Below are 14,771 nucleotides of genomic sequence, written 5' to 3' on the forward strand. Positions count from 1 at the left end.
GACATCAGTGTGAGCCTTTTAGACTGTGAGCCCACTGTTGGGTAGGGACTGTCTCTATATGTTGCCAATCTGTACTTCCCAAGCGCTTAGTACAGTGCTCTGCACATAGTAAGCGCTCAATAAATATGATTGATAATGATGATGATAAGTGTGTGAGTTGAGGGTGGGGTGAATACTAACCGTCCAAAGGATGCAGATCTGAATGCGTAGACGACGCAGCAGGGAAAGGGAGCTGGGGAATAATAATGATAATAATAATAATAATAATCATGATGGTATTGGTTAAGCGCTTATTATGTGCCAAGCACTGTTCTAAGCACTGGGGTAGATGCAAGGGCATCAGAGAAGCAGCGTGGCTCAGTGGAAAGAGCCCGGGCTTCGGAGTAAGAGGTCGTGGGTTCAAATGCCGGCTCTGCCAGTTGTCAGCTGTGTGACTTTGGGCAAGTCACTTCACTTCTCTAGGCCTCAGTTCCCTCATCTGGAAAATGGGGTTGAAGACTGTGAGCCCCACAGGGGACAGCCTGATCACCTTGTATCCTCCCCAGCGCTTAGAACAGTGCTTTGCACATAGTAAGTGCTTAATAAATGCCATTATTATTATTAAGTTGTCCCACATGGGGCTCCCAGTCCTAATCCCCATTTTATAGATGAGGAAACTGAGGCACGGAGAAGTGAAACAACTTGCCCAAGGTCACACAGCAGACAAGTGGCGGAGCCGGGATTAGAACCCACGTCCTCTAACTCCCAAGCCCGGGCTCTTTCCACTAAGCCACGCTGCTTATTGGGGATGAAGACTGTGAGCCCCCAGTGGGACAACCTGATCACCTTGTTTCCTCCCTAGTGCTTAGAACAGTGCTTTGCACATAGTAAGTACTTAATAATAATAATAATAATAGCATTTATTAAGCGCTTACTACGTGCACAGCACTGTTCTAAGCAGTGGTGAGGTTACAAGGTGATCAGGTTGCCCCATGGGGGGCTCCCAGTCTTCATCCCCATTTTCCAGATGAGGGAATGGAGGCACAGAGAATAATAATAATAATAATAATGGCATTTATTAAGCACTTACTATGTGCAAAGCACTGTTCTAAGCGCTGGGGAGGTTACAGGGTGATCAGGTTGTCCCATGGCGGGGTCACAGTCCTAATCCCCATTTTACAGATGGAACTGAGGCCCAGAGAAGTGAAGTGACTTGCCCAAAGTCACCCAGCTGACAAGTGGCGAGGCCGGGATTTGAACCCACGACCTCTGACTCCAAATCCCGGGCTCTTTCCACTGAGCCACGCTTCTTCTAGTGGTAAGTGCCCGGGCTTAGGAGTCAGAGGTCGTGGATTCGAACCCCCGCTCCACCACTTGTCAGCTGGGTGACTTTGGGCAAGCCACTTAACTTCTCTGGGCCTCGGTTACCTCATCTGTAAAATGGGGATTAAGACTGTGAGCCCCACGTGGGACAACCGGATCACCTTGTATCTACCCCGGCGCTTAGAACAGTGCTTGGCATGTAGTAAGCCCTGACCAAATGCCATCATTAGTAGTATTAATTACCCTGCTAATTCAAGCTCTCATCCTATCCCGTCCGGACTACTGCAGTAGCCTTCTCTCTGATCTCCCATCCTCGTGTCTCTCTCCACTTCAATCCATACTTCATGCTGCTGCCCGGATTATCTTTGTGCAGAAACGCTCTGGGCATATTACTCCCCTCCTCAAAAACCTCCAATGGCTACCGATCAGTCTGCGCATCAGGCAGAGACTCCTCACCCTGGGCTTCCAGGCTGTCCATCCATCCATCCATTCCCTGGCCCCCTCCTCCCTCCCCTCCCTTCTCTCCTTCTCCAGCCCAGCCCGCACCCTCCGCTCCTCCGCCGCTAATCTCCTCACCGTTAGGCCTCGCTCTCGCCTGTCCCGCCGTCGACCCCCGGCCCCCGTCCTCCCCCGGGCCTGGAATGCCCCCAATCCCTCTGCCCCTCCGCCAAGCTCGCTCTCTTCCTCCCTTCAAGGCCCTGCTGAGAGCTCACCTCCTCCAGGAGGCCTTCCCAGACTGAGCCCCTTCCCTCCTCTCCCCCTCGTCCCCCTCTCCATCCCCCCGTCTTACCTCCTTCCCTTCCCCACAGCACCTGTATATATGTAGATATGGTTGTACATATTTATTACTCTATTTATTTATTTATTTTACTTGTACATTTCTATCCTACTTATTTTATTTTGTTGGTATGTTTGGTTCTGTTCTCTGTCTCCCCCTTTTAGACTGTGAGCCCACTGTTGGGTAGAGACTGTCTCTATGTGATGCCAATCTGTACTTCCCAAGCGCTTAGTCCAGTGCTCTGCACATAGTAAGCGCTCAATAAATACGATTGATTGATTGATTGATTGATTGATAGTATTAGTATTCCCTTACGTTCAAGCTGTCCCGTGGACGTGCGGAGCTTCGTCACAGGACGTAAATCACCAAAGATGAGGTGGGCGGATTGTTGTGACAACAGTTTTACAATTGAAGTTGTGAGTTTGAATCCCGACTCCGCCACTTGTCAGCTGTGTGACTTTGGGCAAGTCACCTCACTTCTCTGGGCCTCAGTTCCCTCATCTGGAAAATGGGGATTAAGACTGTGAGCCCCACGTGGGACAACCTAATCACCTTGTATCTCCCCCAGCGCTTAGAGCAGTGCTTGGGAGTCCAAAGTCGTGGGTTCTAATTCCAACTCCGCCACTTGTCAGTTGTGTGACTTTGGGCAAGTCACCTCACTTCTCTGGGCCTCAGTGACCTCATCTGGAAAATGGGGATTAAGACTGTGAGCCCCACATGGGACAGCCTAATCACCTTGTATCTCCCCAGCGCTTAGAGCAGTGCTTGGGAGTCCAAAGTCATGGGTTCTAATTCCGACTCCACCACTTGTCAGTTGTGTGACTTCGGGCAAGTCACCTCACTTCTCTGGGCCTCAGTGACCTCATCTGGAAAATGGGGATTAAGACTGTGACCTCCACGTGGGACAACCTGATCACCTTGTATCTCCCCCATCACTTAGAGCAGTGCTTGGGAGTCCAAAGTCATGGGTTATAATCCCAACTCCACCACTTGTCAGCTGTGTGACCATGGGCAACTCACTTCACTTCTCTGGGCCTCAGTTCCCTCATCTGGAAAATGGGGATTAAGACTGTGAGCCCCACGTGGGACAACCTAATTACCTTGTATCTCCCCCAGTGCTTAGAGCAGTATTTGGGAGTCCGAAGTCGTGAGTTCATTCATTCATTCAATCGCATTTATTGAGCGCTTACTGTGTGCAGAGCACTGTACTAAGCGCTTGGGAAGTACAAATCGGCAACATATAGAGATGGCACTTAGTAAGAGCTTAACAACTACCACAGACCCACACCCACACACCAAAAAGGTGTCCATGATACTCTTTTGGTCTCCATAGAGATTCCAACCGGGAACTGTCACGGGACAGCAGCCTTCCTAAAGAATAATAATAATAATAATGGCATTTATTAAGCACTTACTATGTGGTTGGCAACGTATAGAGACGGTCCCTACCTAACAGTGGACTCACAGTCTGGAAGGGGGAGACAGACAACAAAACAAAACATAGCAACCAAATAAAATAAATAGAATAAATATGTACAAGTCAAATAAATAGAGTAATAAATCCGTACAAACATATATACATATATACAGGTGCTGTGGGGAGGGGAAGGAGGGGGAAGGAGGAGGTTGCCCCACAGGAGGCTCACAGTCTTAAACCCCATTTTCCAGATGAGGGAACTGAGGCCCAGAGAAGTGAAGTGACTTACCCAAAGTCAAACAGCTGACAATTGGCGGAGCTGGGATTTGAACCCATAATAATAATGATGGCATTTGTTAAGCGCTTACTATGTGCAAAGCACTGTTCTAAGCGCTGGGGAGGTTACATGGTGATCAGGTTGTCCCACGGGGGGCTCACAGTCTTAATCCCCATTTTCCAGATGAGGTAACTGAGGCCCAGAGAAGTGAAGTGACTTGCCCAAAGTCACACAGCTGACAATTGGCGGAGCCGGGATTTGAACCCATAATAATAATGATGGCATTTATTAAGCTCTTACTATGTGCAAAGCACTGTTCTAAGCGCTGGGGAGGTTACACGGTGATCAGGTTGTCCCACAGGGGTCTCAGAGTCTTAATCCCCATTTTCCAGATGAGGTAACTGAGGCCCAGAGAAGTGAAGCGACTTGCCCAAAGTCACACAGCCGACAGTTGGCAGAGCCGGGATTTGAACCCATGACCTCTGACTCCAAAGCCCGGGCCCTTTCCACTGAGCCACCCTGCTTCTCATAAGCCCAAGATCACTCAGCAAGGGAGCGGGGGGAGAATCAGACCCTGTGAGGAGAGGCCAGAGAGAGAAAAAGACAATAATCTGCGTTTAAATAGCCTCTAATTCCGACTCCGCCACTTGTCAGCTGTGTGACTTTGGGCAAGTCACTTCCCTTCTCTGGGCCTCAGTGACCTCATCTGGAAAATGGGGATTAAGATTGTGAGCCCAACGTGGGCCAACCCGATCACCTTGTAACCTCCGCAGTGCTTGGCACCTAGTAAGCGCTGAAGAAGTAGGAGCGTTATTATTATTATAACTTTCCAATCTTTTTCGGCAGTTGCTGAAGACTCTGTTTGGGACCAACTTGGCGTCGCAGTACGAAGGGCTGTCTTCCAACCCCGGCAGGTGTCAAGGCAAAGCCCAGCGTTTGGGCTCCTCCAGCCTTCGGCCCGGCCTCTACCACTACTGCTTCATGGCCCCGTACACGCATTTTACGCAGGCCCTGGCTGACGCCAGCCTGAGGAACATGGTACAAGCCGAACAAGAGAACGACACTTCTGGGTAACTTTCACTCATTCGTTCAATCGCATTTCTTGAGCGCTTACTGTGTGCAGAGCCCTGTACTAAGCGCTTGGGAAGTACAAGCTGAGTATCGGCAATAAACCCTTTCCATCCTCCCCAACCTCCAGGCTTCCCTCCCGTCTTTTCACCCATCTCTCCCCCAACTTCTTCCCATCCTTCCCGCCCCTCCCAGACTCTCCCTCCCATTCATTCGTTGATTCAGTTGTATTTATTGAGCACTTACTGTGTGCAGAGCACTGTACTAAGTGCGTGGGAAGTACAAGTGGGGTAACGGCAATAAACCCTTCCCATCCTCCCCAACCTCCGGGCTTCCCTCCCGTCTTTTCGCCCATCTCTCCCCCTAATCCTCCCCGTCTCCCTTCCCCAAATTCTTTCTGTCCTTCTCGCCCCTCCCAGACTCTCCCTCCCATTCATTCGTTGATTCAATCGTATTTATTGAGCACTTATTGTGTGCAGAGCACTGTACTAAGCACGTGGGAAGTACAAGTCGGGTAACGGCAATAAACCCTTCCCATCCTCCCCCACCTCCGGGCTTCCTTCCCGTCTTTTCGCCCATCTCTCCCCCAACTTCTTCCCATCCTTCCCGCCCCCCCCGACTCTCCCTCCCATTCATTCATTGATTCAATCATATTTATTGAGCGCTTCCTGTGTGCAGAGCACTGTACTAAGCGCGTGGGAAGTACAAGTTGGGTAACGGCAATAAACCCTTCCCATCCTCCCCAACCTCCGGGCTTCCAAAGTATCTAGATGTGTAGGCTGTTGGAGTACATCAAAACTGCGCCAGCTTTTCCATTCATTCAGTCGTATTTATTGAGCGCTTACTGCACGCAGAGCACTGTACTAGGCGCTTGGGAGAGTCTGTTACAGCAGTGAACATTCATCCACTCAGCCATATTTATTGAGCACTTACTGCATGCAGAGCACTGTACCAAGTGCTTAGACAGGCACATTAAGTGTCTTAGTACTGTGCTCTGCACACAGTAAGCACTCAATAAATACGACTGATTGATTGATTGTTGCGTAGGGACCGTCTCTATATGTTGCCAACTTGGACTTCCCAAGCGCTCAGTACAGTGCTCCGCATGCAGTAAGTGCTCAATACATACGATTGAATGAATGAATGAATGATTAGGACCCAACCGAAAGCCTGAATTCCAGGGAACAGGAATAGGCATTGACAGATTCCGCCGGGTAGTTATCATCGGCCCGGCTTTTGAACGCCTCCCGACTTAATCCCCTTAGAAGCTTAAAAGGCTATTTCGGTCAAGTCTGGGTGTGTTCTTAGCGGGTGATTTTTGCTTTTAATGATTTTATTCTGATTAGGTGGTTTGACGTGCTCCAAAAAGTGTCCGTCCAGTTGAAAACAAACCTCTCGGGCGCAGCCAAGCACCGCGCGGACAAGGTAGGGAAAAGGGGGACCGCGGTTCCGAGGGGACGCTCCGGGAGCGAAGCTGTCGGGGGAATCCTTGCCCCGTGAAGTCTTCGAGCTTTGACTCAATTAATCAATCATATTTATTGAGCACTTACTGTGTGCAGAGCACTGGACTAAGCGCTTGGGAAGTCCAAGTTGGCAACATATAGAGATGGTCCCTACCCAACAGTGGGCTCATAGTCTAAAAGAAGCACATTCAGATCAAGGCTTTCTTTGGGTTTGGTTTTTGGGGTGTTCGTGTTGTTTTTTTTTTTAATAGAACGCTATCCACAATCACATCCGTCTGTTCGAACCGCTCGTCATCAAGGCTTTAAAGCAGTATACGACAACCACATCCGTCCAGTTGCAGAAACAGGTCTTGGATTTGCTGGCCCAGCTGGTCCAGCTGAGGGTAAACTATTGCCTCCTGGACTCCGATCAGGTGCGTCTGTTACTCTATTTATTTTACTTGTCCGTATTTCCTAGTCTTTTTATTCCGTGAGCCCACTCTTGTATTCATCCATTCATGCAGTCGTATTTATTGAGCGCTTACTGTGTGCAGAGCGCTGGACTTAGCGCTTGGGAAGTCCCTAGAGACGGTCCCTACCCAACAGCGGGCTCACGGTCTAGAAGGGGGAGACAGAGAACAGAACCAAACATATTAACAAAATAAAATAAGCAGAATAAATATGTACAAATAAAATAAATGAATAAATAGAGTAATAAGTGCATATAAACATACATACATCTATACAGGTGCTGTGGGGCGGGGAAGGAGGTAAGGCAGGGGGGATGGGGAGGGGGAGAGGGAAGAGGGGGCTCAGTGTGGGAAGGCCTCCTGGAGGAGGTGAGCTCGCAGTAGGGCTTTAAAGGGAAGTAGGGCTTTGATATCAATCAGTCAATCAATCAATCGTATTTATTGAGCGCCTGCTGTGTGCAGAGCACTGTACTAAGCGCTTGGGAAGTACAAGTTGGCAACATCTAGAGACAGTCCCTACCCCACAGTGGGCTCACAGTCTAAAAGGGGGGGCCAGAGAACAAAACCACACATACTAACAAAATAAAATAAATAGAGTAGATATGTACAAGTAAGATAAATAAATAAATAGAGTAGTAAATATGTACAAACATATATACAGGTATATATATATATATATATGGTATACACACACATATATATATATATATATATACACACACACATATATATATATATATATTAGACTGTGAGCCCACTGTTGGGTAGGGACTGTCTCTATATGTTGCCAACTTGTACTTCCCAAGCGCTTAGTACAGTGCTCTGCACACAGTAAGCGCTCAATAAATACGATTGATTGATTGATTTTATTTTGTTAATACGTTTTGTTAAAAAGGAACTGTGTATAAAGTACGCTGACAGTGTTTCCAATTTCCATTGTCTTGCTCTCTGCCCGCTGTTGGGTAGGGACCGTCTCTATCTGTTGCCAGCTTGTACTTCCCAAGTGCTTAGTACAGTGCTCTGCACACAGTAAGCACTCAGTAAATATGATTGATTGATTGATTGGTTGTCTGTCTCCCCCTTCTAGCCTGTGAGCCTGCTGTTGTGTAGGGACCGTCTCTATATGTTGCCAGCTTGTACTTCCCAAGCGCTTAGTACAGTGCTCTGCACACCGTAATCGCTCAATAAACACGATTGATTGATTGATTGATTGTTTGGTTGTCTGTCTCCCCCTTCTAGCCTGTGAGCCCGTTGTTGGGTAAGGACCGTCTCTACATGTTGCCAACTTGGACTTCCCAAGCGCTTAGTATAGTGCTCTGCACACAGTAAGCACTCAATAAATACGATTGAATGAATGACTGAAAGTGGGTCACTTTCTCTGTCCATGACAAGTTGATCAAATTGGGAAGAACATGGAGTTGCAGAGCGCTCCCGTGAAACGTCATGGACCAGCTAGAAGCCACCTAAAATAAAGAAAGCGGAGAGGGAGAGGTTTTACCACTTCTGTTCCACACAAATGTTTTTGTCTTTCTCACCGATTGGCTTTTGGAGCCACATTTTACTTGAAAATATTGACTATTCTGTTTATTTTTTTAATGATGTGCATAGAGCTTTCATTCTGTGGGTTCCGACGATTTTGACACCTGTCCACGTGTTTTGTTGTCTGTCTCCCCCTTCTAGACTGTGAGCCCGTTGTTGGGTAGGGACCGTCTCTAGATGTTGCCGACCTGTACTTCCCAAGCGCTTAGCACAGTGCTGTGCACACAGTAAGCGCTCAATCAGTACGATTGAATGAATGACTGAATGAATGAAGCTCTCCCCCTTCTAGACCGTGAGCCTGTTGTTGGGTAGGGACCGTCTCTATCTGTTGCCGACTTGTAATAATAATAATGATGGTATTTGTTAAGCGCTTACTATGTGCAAAGCACTCACTTCCCAAGCGCTTAGTACAGTGCTCTGCACACAGTAAGCGCTCAATCAATAGGATTGAATGAATGACTGAATGAATGAAACTCTCCCCCTTCTAGACTGTGAGCCCGTTGTTGGGTAGGGACCGTCTCTATCTGTTGCCGACTTGTAATAATAATAATGATGGTATTTGTTAAGCGCTTACTATGTGGAAAGCACTCACTTCCCAAGCGCTTAGTACAGTGCTCTGCACACAGTAAGCGCTCAATCAATACGATTGAATGAATGACCTGAATGAATGAAACTCTCCCCCTTCTAGACTGTGAGCCCCTTGTTGGGTAGGGACCGTCTCTATCTGTTGCCGACTTGTAATAATAATAATAATAATAATGGTATTTGTTAAGTGCTTACTATGTGCAAAGCACTGACTTCCCAAGCGCTTAATACAGTGCTCTGCACACAGTAAGCGCTCAATCAATACGATTGAATGAATGACTGAATAGATGAAACTCTCCCCCTTCTAGACTGTGAGCCCGTTGTTGGGTAGGGACCGTCTCTATCTGTTGCCGACTTGTAATACTAATAATGATGGTATTTGTTAAGCGCTTACTATGTGCAAAGCACTGACTTCCCAAGCGCATAGTACAGTGCTCTGCACACAGTAAGTGCTCAATAAATACGATTGAATGAATGACCTGAATGAAAGAAACTCTCCCCCTTCTAGACTGTGAGCCTGTTGTTGGGTAGGGACCGTCTCTGTCTGTTGCCGACTTGTAATAGTAATGATGATGGTATTTGTTAAGCGCTTACTATGTGCAAAGCACTCACTTCCCAAGCGCTTAGTACAGTGCTCTGCACACAGTAAGCGCTCAATCAATACGATTGAATGAATGACCTGAATGAATGAAACTCTCCCCCTTCTAGACTGTGAGCCCGTTGTTGGGTAGGGACCGTCTCTATCTGTTGCCAACTTGTAATAATAATAATAATAATGGTACTTGTTAAGCACTTACTATGTACAAAGCACTGACTTCCCAAGCTGTTAATACAGTGCTCTGCACACAGTAAGCGCTCAATCAATAGGATTGAATGAATGACTGAATGAAAGAAACTCTCCCCCTTCTAGACTGTGAGCCCGTTGTTGGGTAGGGGCCATTTCTGTTTACAACTTGTACTTCCCAAGCGCTTAGTACAGTGCTCTGCACACGGTAAGCGCTCAATAAATACGACTGAATGAATGACTGAATGAATGAAACTCTCCCCCTTCTAGACTGTGAACCCGTTGTTGGGTAGGGACCGTCTTGTCTGTTTCTGACTTGAACTTCCCAAGCGCTTAGTCCAGTGCTCTGCACACAGTAAGCGCTCAATAAATATGATTGAATGAATGGGAAGTTTTCAGGTTTTCATAGTTAAAATGAAAACTGTTAACTTTTCAAATGAAAACTGGTTAACTTTTACACTATGTAGCAGCGTGGCTCACTGGGAAGAGCCCAGGCTTTGGAGTCGGAGGTCATGGGCTCAAATCCCGTCTCTGCCGCTTGTCAGCTGTGTGACTTTGGGCAAGTCACTTCACTTCTCTGGGCCGCAGTTCCCTCCTCTGTAAAATGGGGGTGAAAACTGTGAAACCCCCTGTGGGACAACCTGATCACCTTATAACCTCCCGAGCGCTTAGAACAGTGCTTTGTACATAGTAAGCGCTTAATAAATGCCATTATTTTTTTATTTTATTTATCTATTTTATTTTATTCTTTTTTTTTCAAGCAAATGTGAGGACAATTTTCCGAACTTTTTTCCTTTTGAGAAATGTAATTTTGAGTGCCTAATGCCAAACACTTTCCAGGTCTTGGTATAATGTGGTTAAACTTGAGTTTTTCTTTGTCTAAAATTCATTTGAATGTGAAGCTATTAAGAAGTAGAAGAAAGAAACAACCATTCGAGTGCCAGCTCTCTTAGGGGCTAAGAGGTTGGGAATTAAATTTCCGTATTGAAGAATATTGGGATTATAGGAACAGATGTTCATTCCATCGTATTTATTGAGCGCTTACCGTGTGATACAGATATGTCTACAGATACAAATGCAGGTACAGATATGTATATGTAGAGAAGCAGCGTGGCTCAGTGGAAAGAGCGTGGGCTTTGGAGTCAGAGGTCATGGGTTCAAATCCTGGCTCCGCCAACTGTCAGCTTTGTGACTTTGGGCAAGTCACTTCACTTCTCTGGGCCTCAGTTCCCTCATCTGTAAAATGGGGATTAAGATTGTGAGCCCCACATGGGACAACCTGATCACCTTGTATCCTCCCCAGCGCTTAGAACAGTGCTTTGCACATAGTAAGTGCTTAACAAATACCAAAATTATTATTATTTATTATTATTATTATTTGAGAATTTTCCCCCTCTCATGGGAGGAACATAATGAAGATGAAGAGAGTGAAACCCAGCACCATAAAAGAAGCGTGGCCTGGGAACCGGAGGACCTGGTTTTGATCTTCACCCCGCCTCTTATCGGTTGTGTGACTCGTGGCTTAGTGGAAAGAGCCGGAGCTGGGAGTCAGAGGATGTGGGTTCTAATCCCGGCTCCCACACTTGTCTGCTGTGTGACCTTGGACATGTCACCCTGGGCTTCAAGGCTGTCCATCCCCTCGCCCCCTCCTCCCTCCCCTCCCTTCTCTCCTTCTCCAGCCCAGCCCGCACCCTCCGCTCCTCCGCCGCTAATCTCCTCACCGTTAGGCCTCGTTCTCGCCTGTCCCGCCATCGACCCCCGGTCCACGTCCTCCCCCGGGCCTGGAATGCCCCCAATCCCTCTGCCCGTCCGCCAAGCTCGCTCTCTTCCTCCCTTCAAGGCCCTACTGAGAGCTCACCTCCTCCAGGAGGCCTTCCCACACTGAGCCCCTTCTTTCCTCTCCCCCTCGTCCCCCTCTCCATCCCCCATCTTACCTCCTTCCCTTCCCCACAGCACCTGTATATATGTATATATGTTTGTACATATTTGTTACTCTATTTATTTATTTATTTTACTTGTACATATCTATTCTATTTATTTTATTTTGTTAGTACGTTTGGTTTTGTTCTCTGTCTCCCCCTTTTAGACTGTGAGCCCACTGTTGGGTAGGGACCGTCTCTAGATGTTGCCAACTTGTACTTCCCAAGCTGTTAGTACAGTGCTGTTCACACAGTAAGCGCTCAATAAATACAATTGATTATGATGATGATGACTTCACTTCTCTGGGCCTCAGTTCCCTCACCTGTCAAATGGACATTGAGACTGTGAGCCCCACGTGGGACAACCTGATCACCTTGTATCTATCCCAGTGCTTAGAACAGTGCTTGGCACATAATAATAATGGCATTTATTAAGCGCTTACTATGTGTCAAGCACTGTCCTAAGCACTGGGGAGGTTACAAGGTGATCAGGTTGTCCCACGTGGGGCTCACAGTCTTCATCCCCGTTTTACAGATGAGGGAACTGAGGCCCAGAGAAGTGAAGTGACTTGCCCAAAGTCACAGAGCTGACAATTGACAGAGCCAGGATTTGAACCCATGACCTCTAACTCCGAAACCCATGCTCTTTCCACTGAGCCACGCTACTTCTCCTTATCTGTAAAATGGGGTTTCAAACCGTGAGCCCCATGTGGGACAGGGACTGTGTCCAATCTGATTCCCCTGTATAATAATAATGATGGCATTTATTAAGCGCTTACTATGTGCAAAGCACTGTTCTAAGCGCTGGGGAGGTTACAAGGTGATCAGGTTGTCCCACAGGGGGCTCCCAGTCTTCATCCCTATTTTACGGATGAGGTAACTGAGGCACAGAGAAGTTAAGTGACTTGTCCAAAGTCACACAGCTGACAATTGGCAGAGCCGGGATTTGAACCCATGACCTCTGACTCCAAAGCCCGGGCTCTTTCCACTGAGCCACGCTGCTTCTCTATGTGCAAAGCACTGTTCTAAGTGCTGGGAAGGTTACAAAGTGATCAGGTTGTCCCAAGGGGGGGCTCACACTCTTCATCCCCATTTTACAGATGAGGGAACTGAGGCCCAGAGAAGTGAAGTGACTTGCCCAAAGTCACACAGCTGACAATTGGCGGAGCCGGGATTTGAACCCACGACCTCTGACTCCAAAGCCCAGGCTCTTTCCACTGAGCCACGCTGCAGCGCTTAGAACAGTGCGTGGCACATAGTAATAATAATAATGATGGCATTTCTTAAGCGCAAAGCACTATGTGCAAAGCACTGTTCTAAGCGCTGCGGACGTTACAAGGTGATCAGGTTGTCCCACGTGGGGCTCACAGTTCTAAATCCCCATTTTACAGATGAGGTCACTGAGGCCCAGAGAAGTTAAGTGGCTTGCCCAAAGTCACGCAGCTGACAAGTGGCAGAGGTTGCATTAGAACCCACGTCCTCTGACTCCCAAGCCTGTGCTTTTTCCACCAAGCCACGCTTAACAAATACCATTATTATTATTGTAATTCACCATCAAAAACCATTATTATTATTATTATCATTGTAATTCACCATCAGAAAAGATTTTTTCTAAAGGCTTCAATTTGAAAATTACAATGCCATCCCCTCCCGTAAATCCGACAGACTAGAACTGAGCGATTCAGTTTCAATTATTTTTGTTTTTATTGTATTTGTAGGTGTTTATTGGATTTGTGCTAAAGCAGTTTGAATACATTGAAGTGGGGCATCTAGAACTGAGCTATTCAGTTTCAATTATTTTTTTTATTGTATTTGTAGGTGTTTATTGGATTTGTGCTAAAGCAGTTTGAATACATTGAAGTGGGGCAGTTCAGGTAAGAATGCTTCCTCGCGCCAAGTTTTCCTACGTCCACATTTCAGTTTAGATGCTGTCAAATAGATTGCTTCCTTTCTGTCGCCTTTTTATCTGTGTTTGAAATCAAGAGTTGAGGAAGTTGGTTTGGAAGCAGTTTTCCATATTGCCATATGTTACCCTCTGTCCCTTCACAATAAATCCTTTTTTTGGGAGAAAACTGTATTGGACCAAAGCATCTCTCTTTATAGTTCTTTCATTCATTCATTCATTCATTCAGTTGTGTTTATTAAGTGCTTTCTGTGTGCAGAGCACTGCACTAAGCACTTGGGAAAGTACAGTGCAACAATATAATAATAATAATAATAATAATAATGGCATTTGTTAAGTGCTTACTATGTGCAAAGCACTGTTCTAAGCGCTGGGGGGGATACAGTGTGATCAAGTTGTCCCACATGGGGCTCACAGTCTTAATCCCCAGTTTTACAGATGAGGGAACTGAGGCTCAGAGAAGTGAAGTGACTTGCCCAAGGTCACACAGCAGACTTGTGGTGGAGCATATATATTATGTAGATATATAGATATCTATATATATGTATTCTATATATATATTCTATATATAGTTATATATATTCTATATATGGTCTATATATATTCTATATATATAGTCTATATATATTCTATATATAGTCTATATATATATTCTATATATGTAGAATTATAGCTATAATTCTATTAGTTCTGACTGTTTTGACACGTCTGCACGTTTTGTTTTGTTGTCTGTCTCCCCCTTTTCATTCATTCATTCACTCAATTGTATTTATTGAGCGTTTATAGTGTGCAGAGCACTGTACTAAGCGCTTGGGAAGTACAAGTTGGCAACGTATAGAGACGGTCCCTACCCAACAGTGGGCTCACAGTCTAGTAGACTTCTAGACTGTGAGCCCGTTATTGGGTAGGGACTGTCTCTGTTTGTTCATTCATTCGTTCAATAGTATTTATTGAGCGCTTACTGTGTGCAGAGCACTGTACTAAGCGCTTGGGAAGTACAAGTTGGCAGCATATAGAGACAGTCCCTACCCAATAGCGGGCTCACAGTCTAGAAATGTACTTGTAGTTCCCAAGCGCTTAGTACAGTGCTCTGCACACAGTAAGCGCTCAATAAGTACGATTGAATGAATGAATAAATACGATTGAATGAATATATACGATTGAAAGAATAAATACGATTGAATGAATGAATAAATACCATTGAATGAATGAACAAACAGTGACATTCCCTGCCCACAGTGTGATCACAGTCTGGCGGGGGGGGAGACTGACATCAGTAAAAATAAT

The 14,771-nt window shown here is 46.3% G+C and overlaps 1 protein-coding gene across 1 annotated transcript in view; it reads left to right on the forward strand.

The window, feature by feature from the left end:
• Positions 1 to 14,771, forward strand: part of HTT (huntingtin) — a 378,122-nt gene that overhangs the window by 186,560 nt on the left and 176,791 nt on the right. Inside the window, exons 31-34 of the mRNA XM_038744544.1 lie at positions 4,621 to 4,844; positions 6,189 to 6,267; positions 6,557 to 6,718; positions 13,400 to 13,455. Of these exons, the coding sequence (XP_038600472.1) occupies positions 4,621 to 4,844; positions 6,189 to 6,267; positions 6,557 to 6,718; positions 13,400 to 13,455 (521 nt within the window). The remainder of the gene's footprint in view (positions 1 to 4,620; positions 4,845 to 6,188; positions 6,268 to 6,556; positions 6,719 to 13,399; positions 13,456 to 14,771) is intronic.

The sequence above is a fragment of the Tachyglossus aculeatus genome, chromosome 4, assembly GCF_015852505.1.
Source record: "Tachyglossus aculeatus isolate mTacAcu1 chromosome 4, mTacAcu1.pri, whole genome shotgun sequence".
Classification (NCBI taxonomy): Eukaryota; Metazoa; Chordata; class Mammalia; order Monotremata; family Tachyglossidae; genus Tachyglossus; species Tachyglossus aculeatus.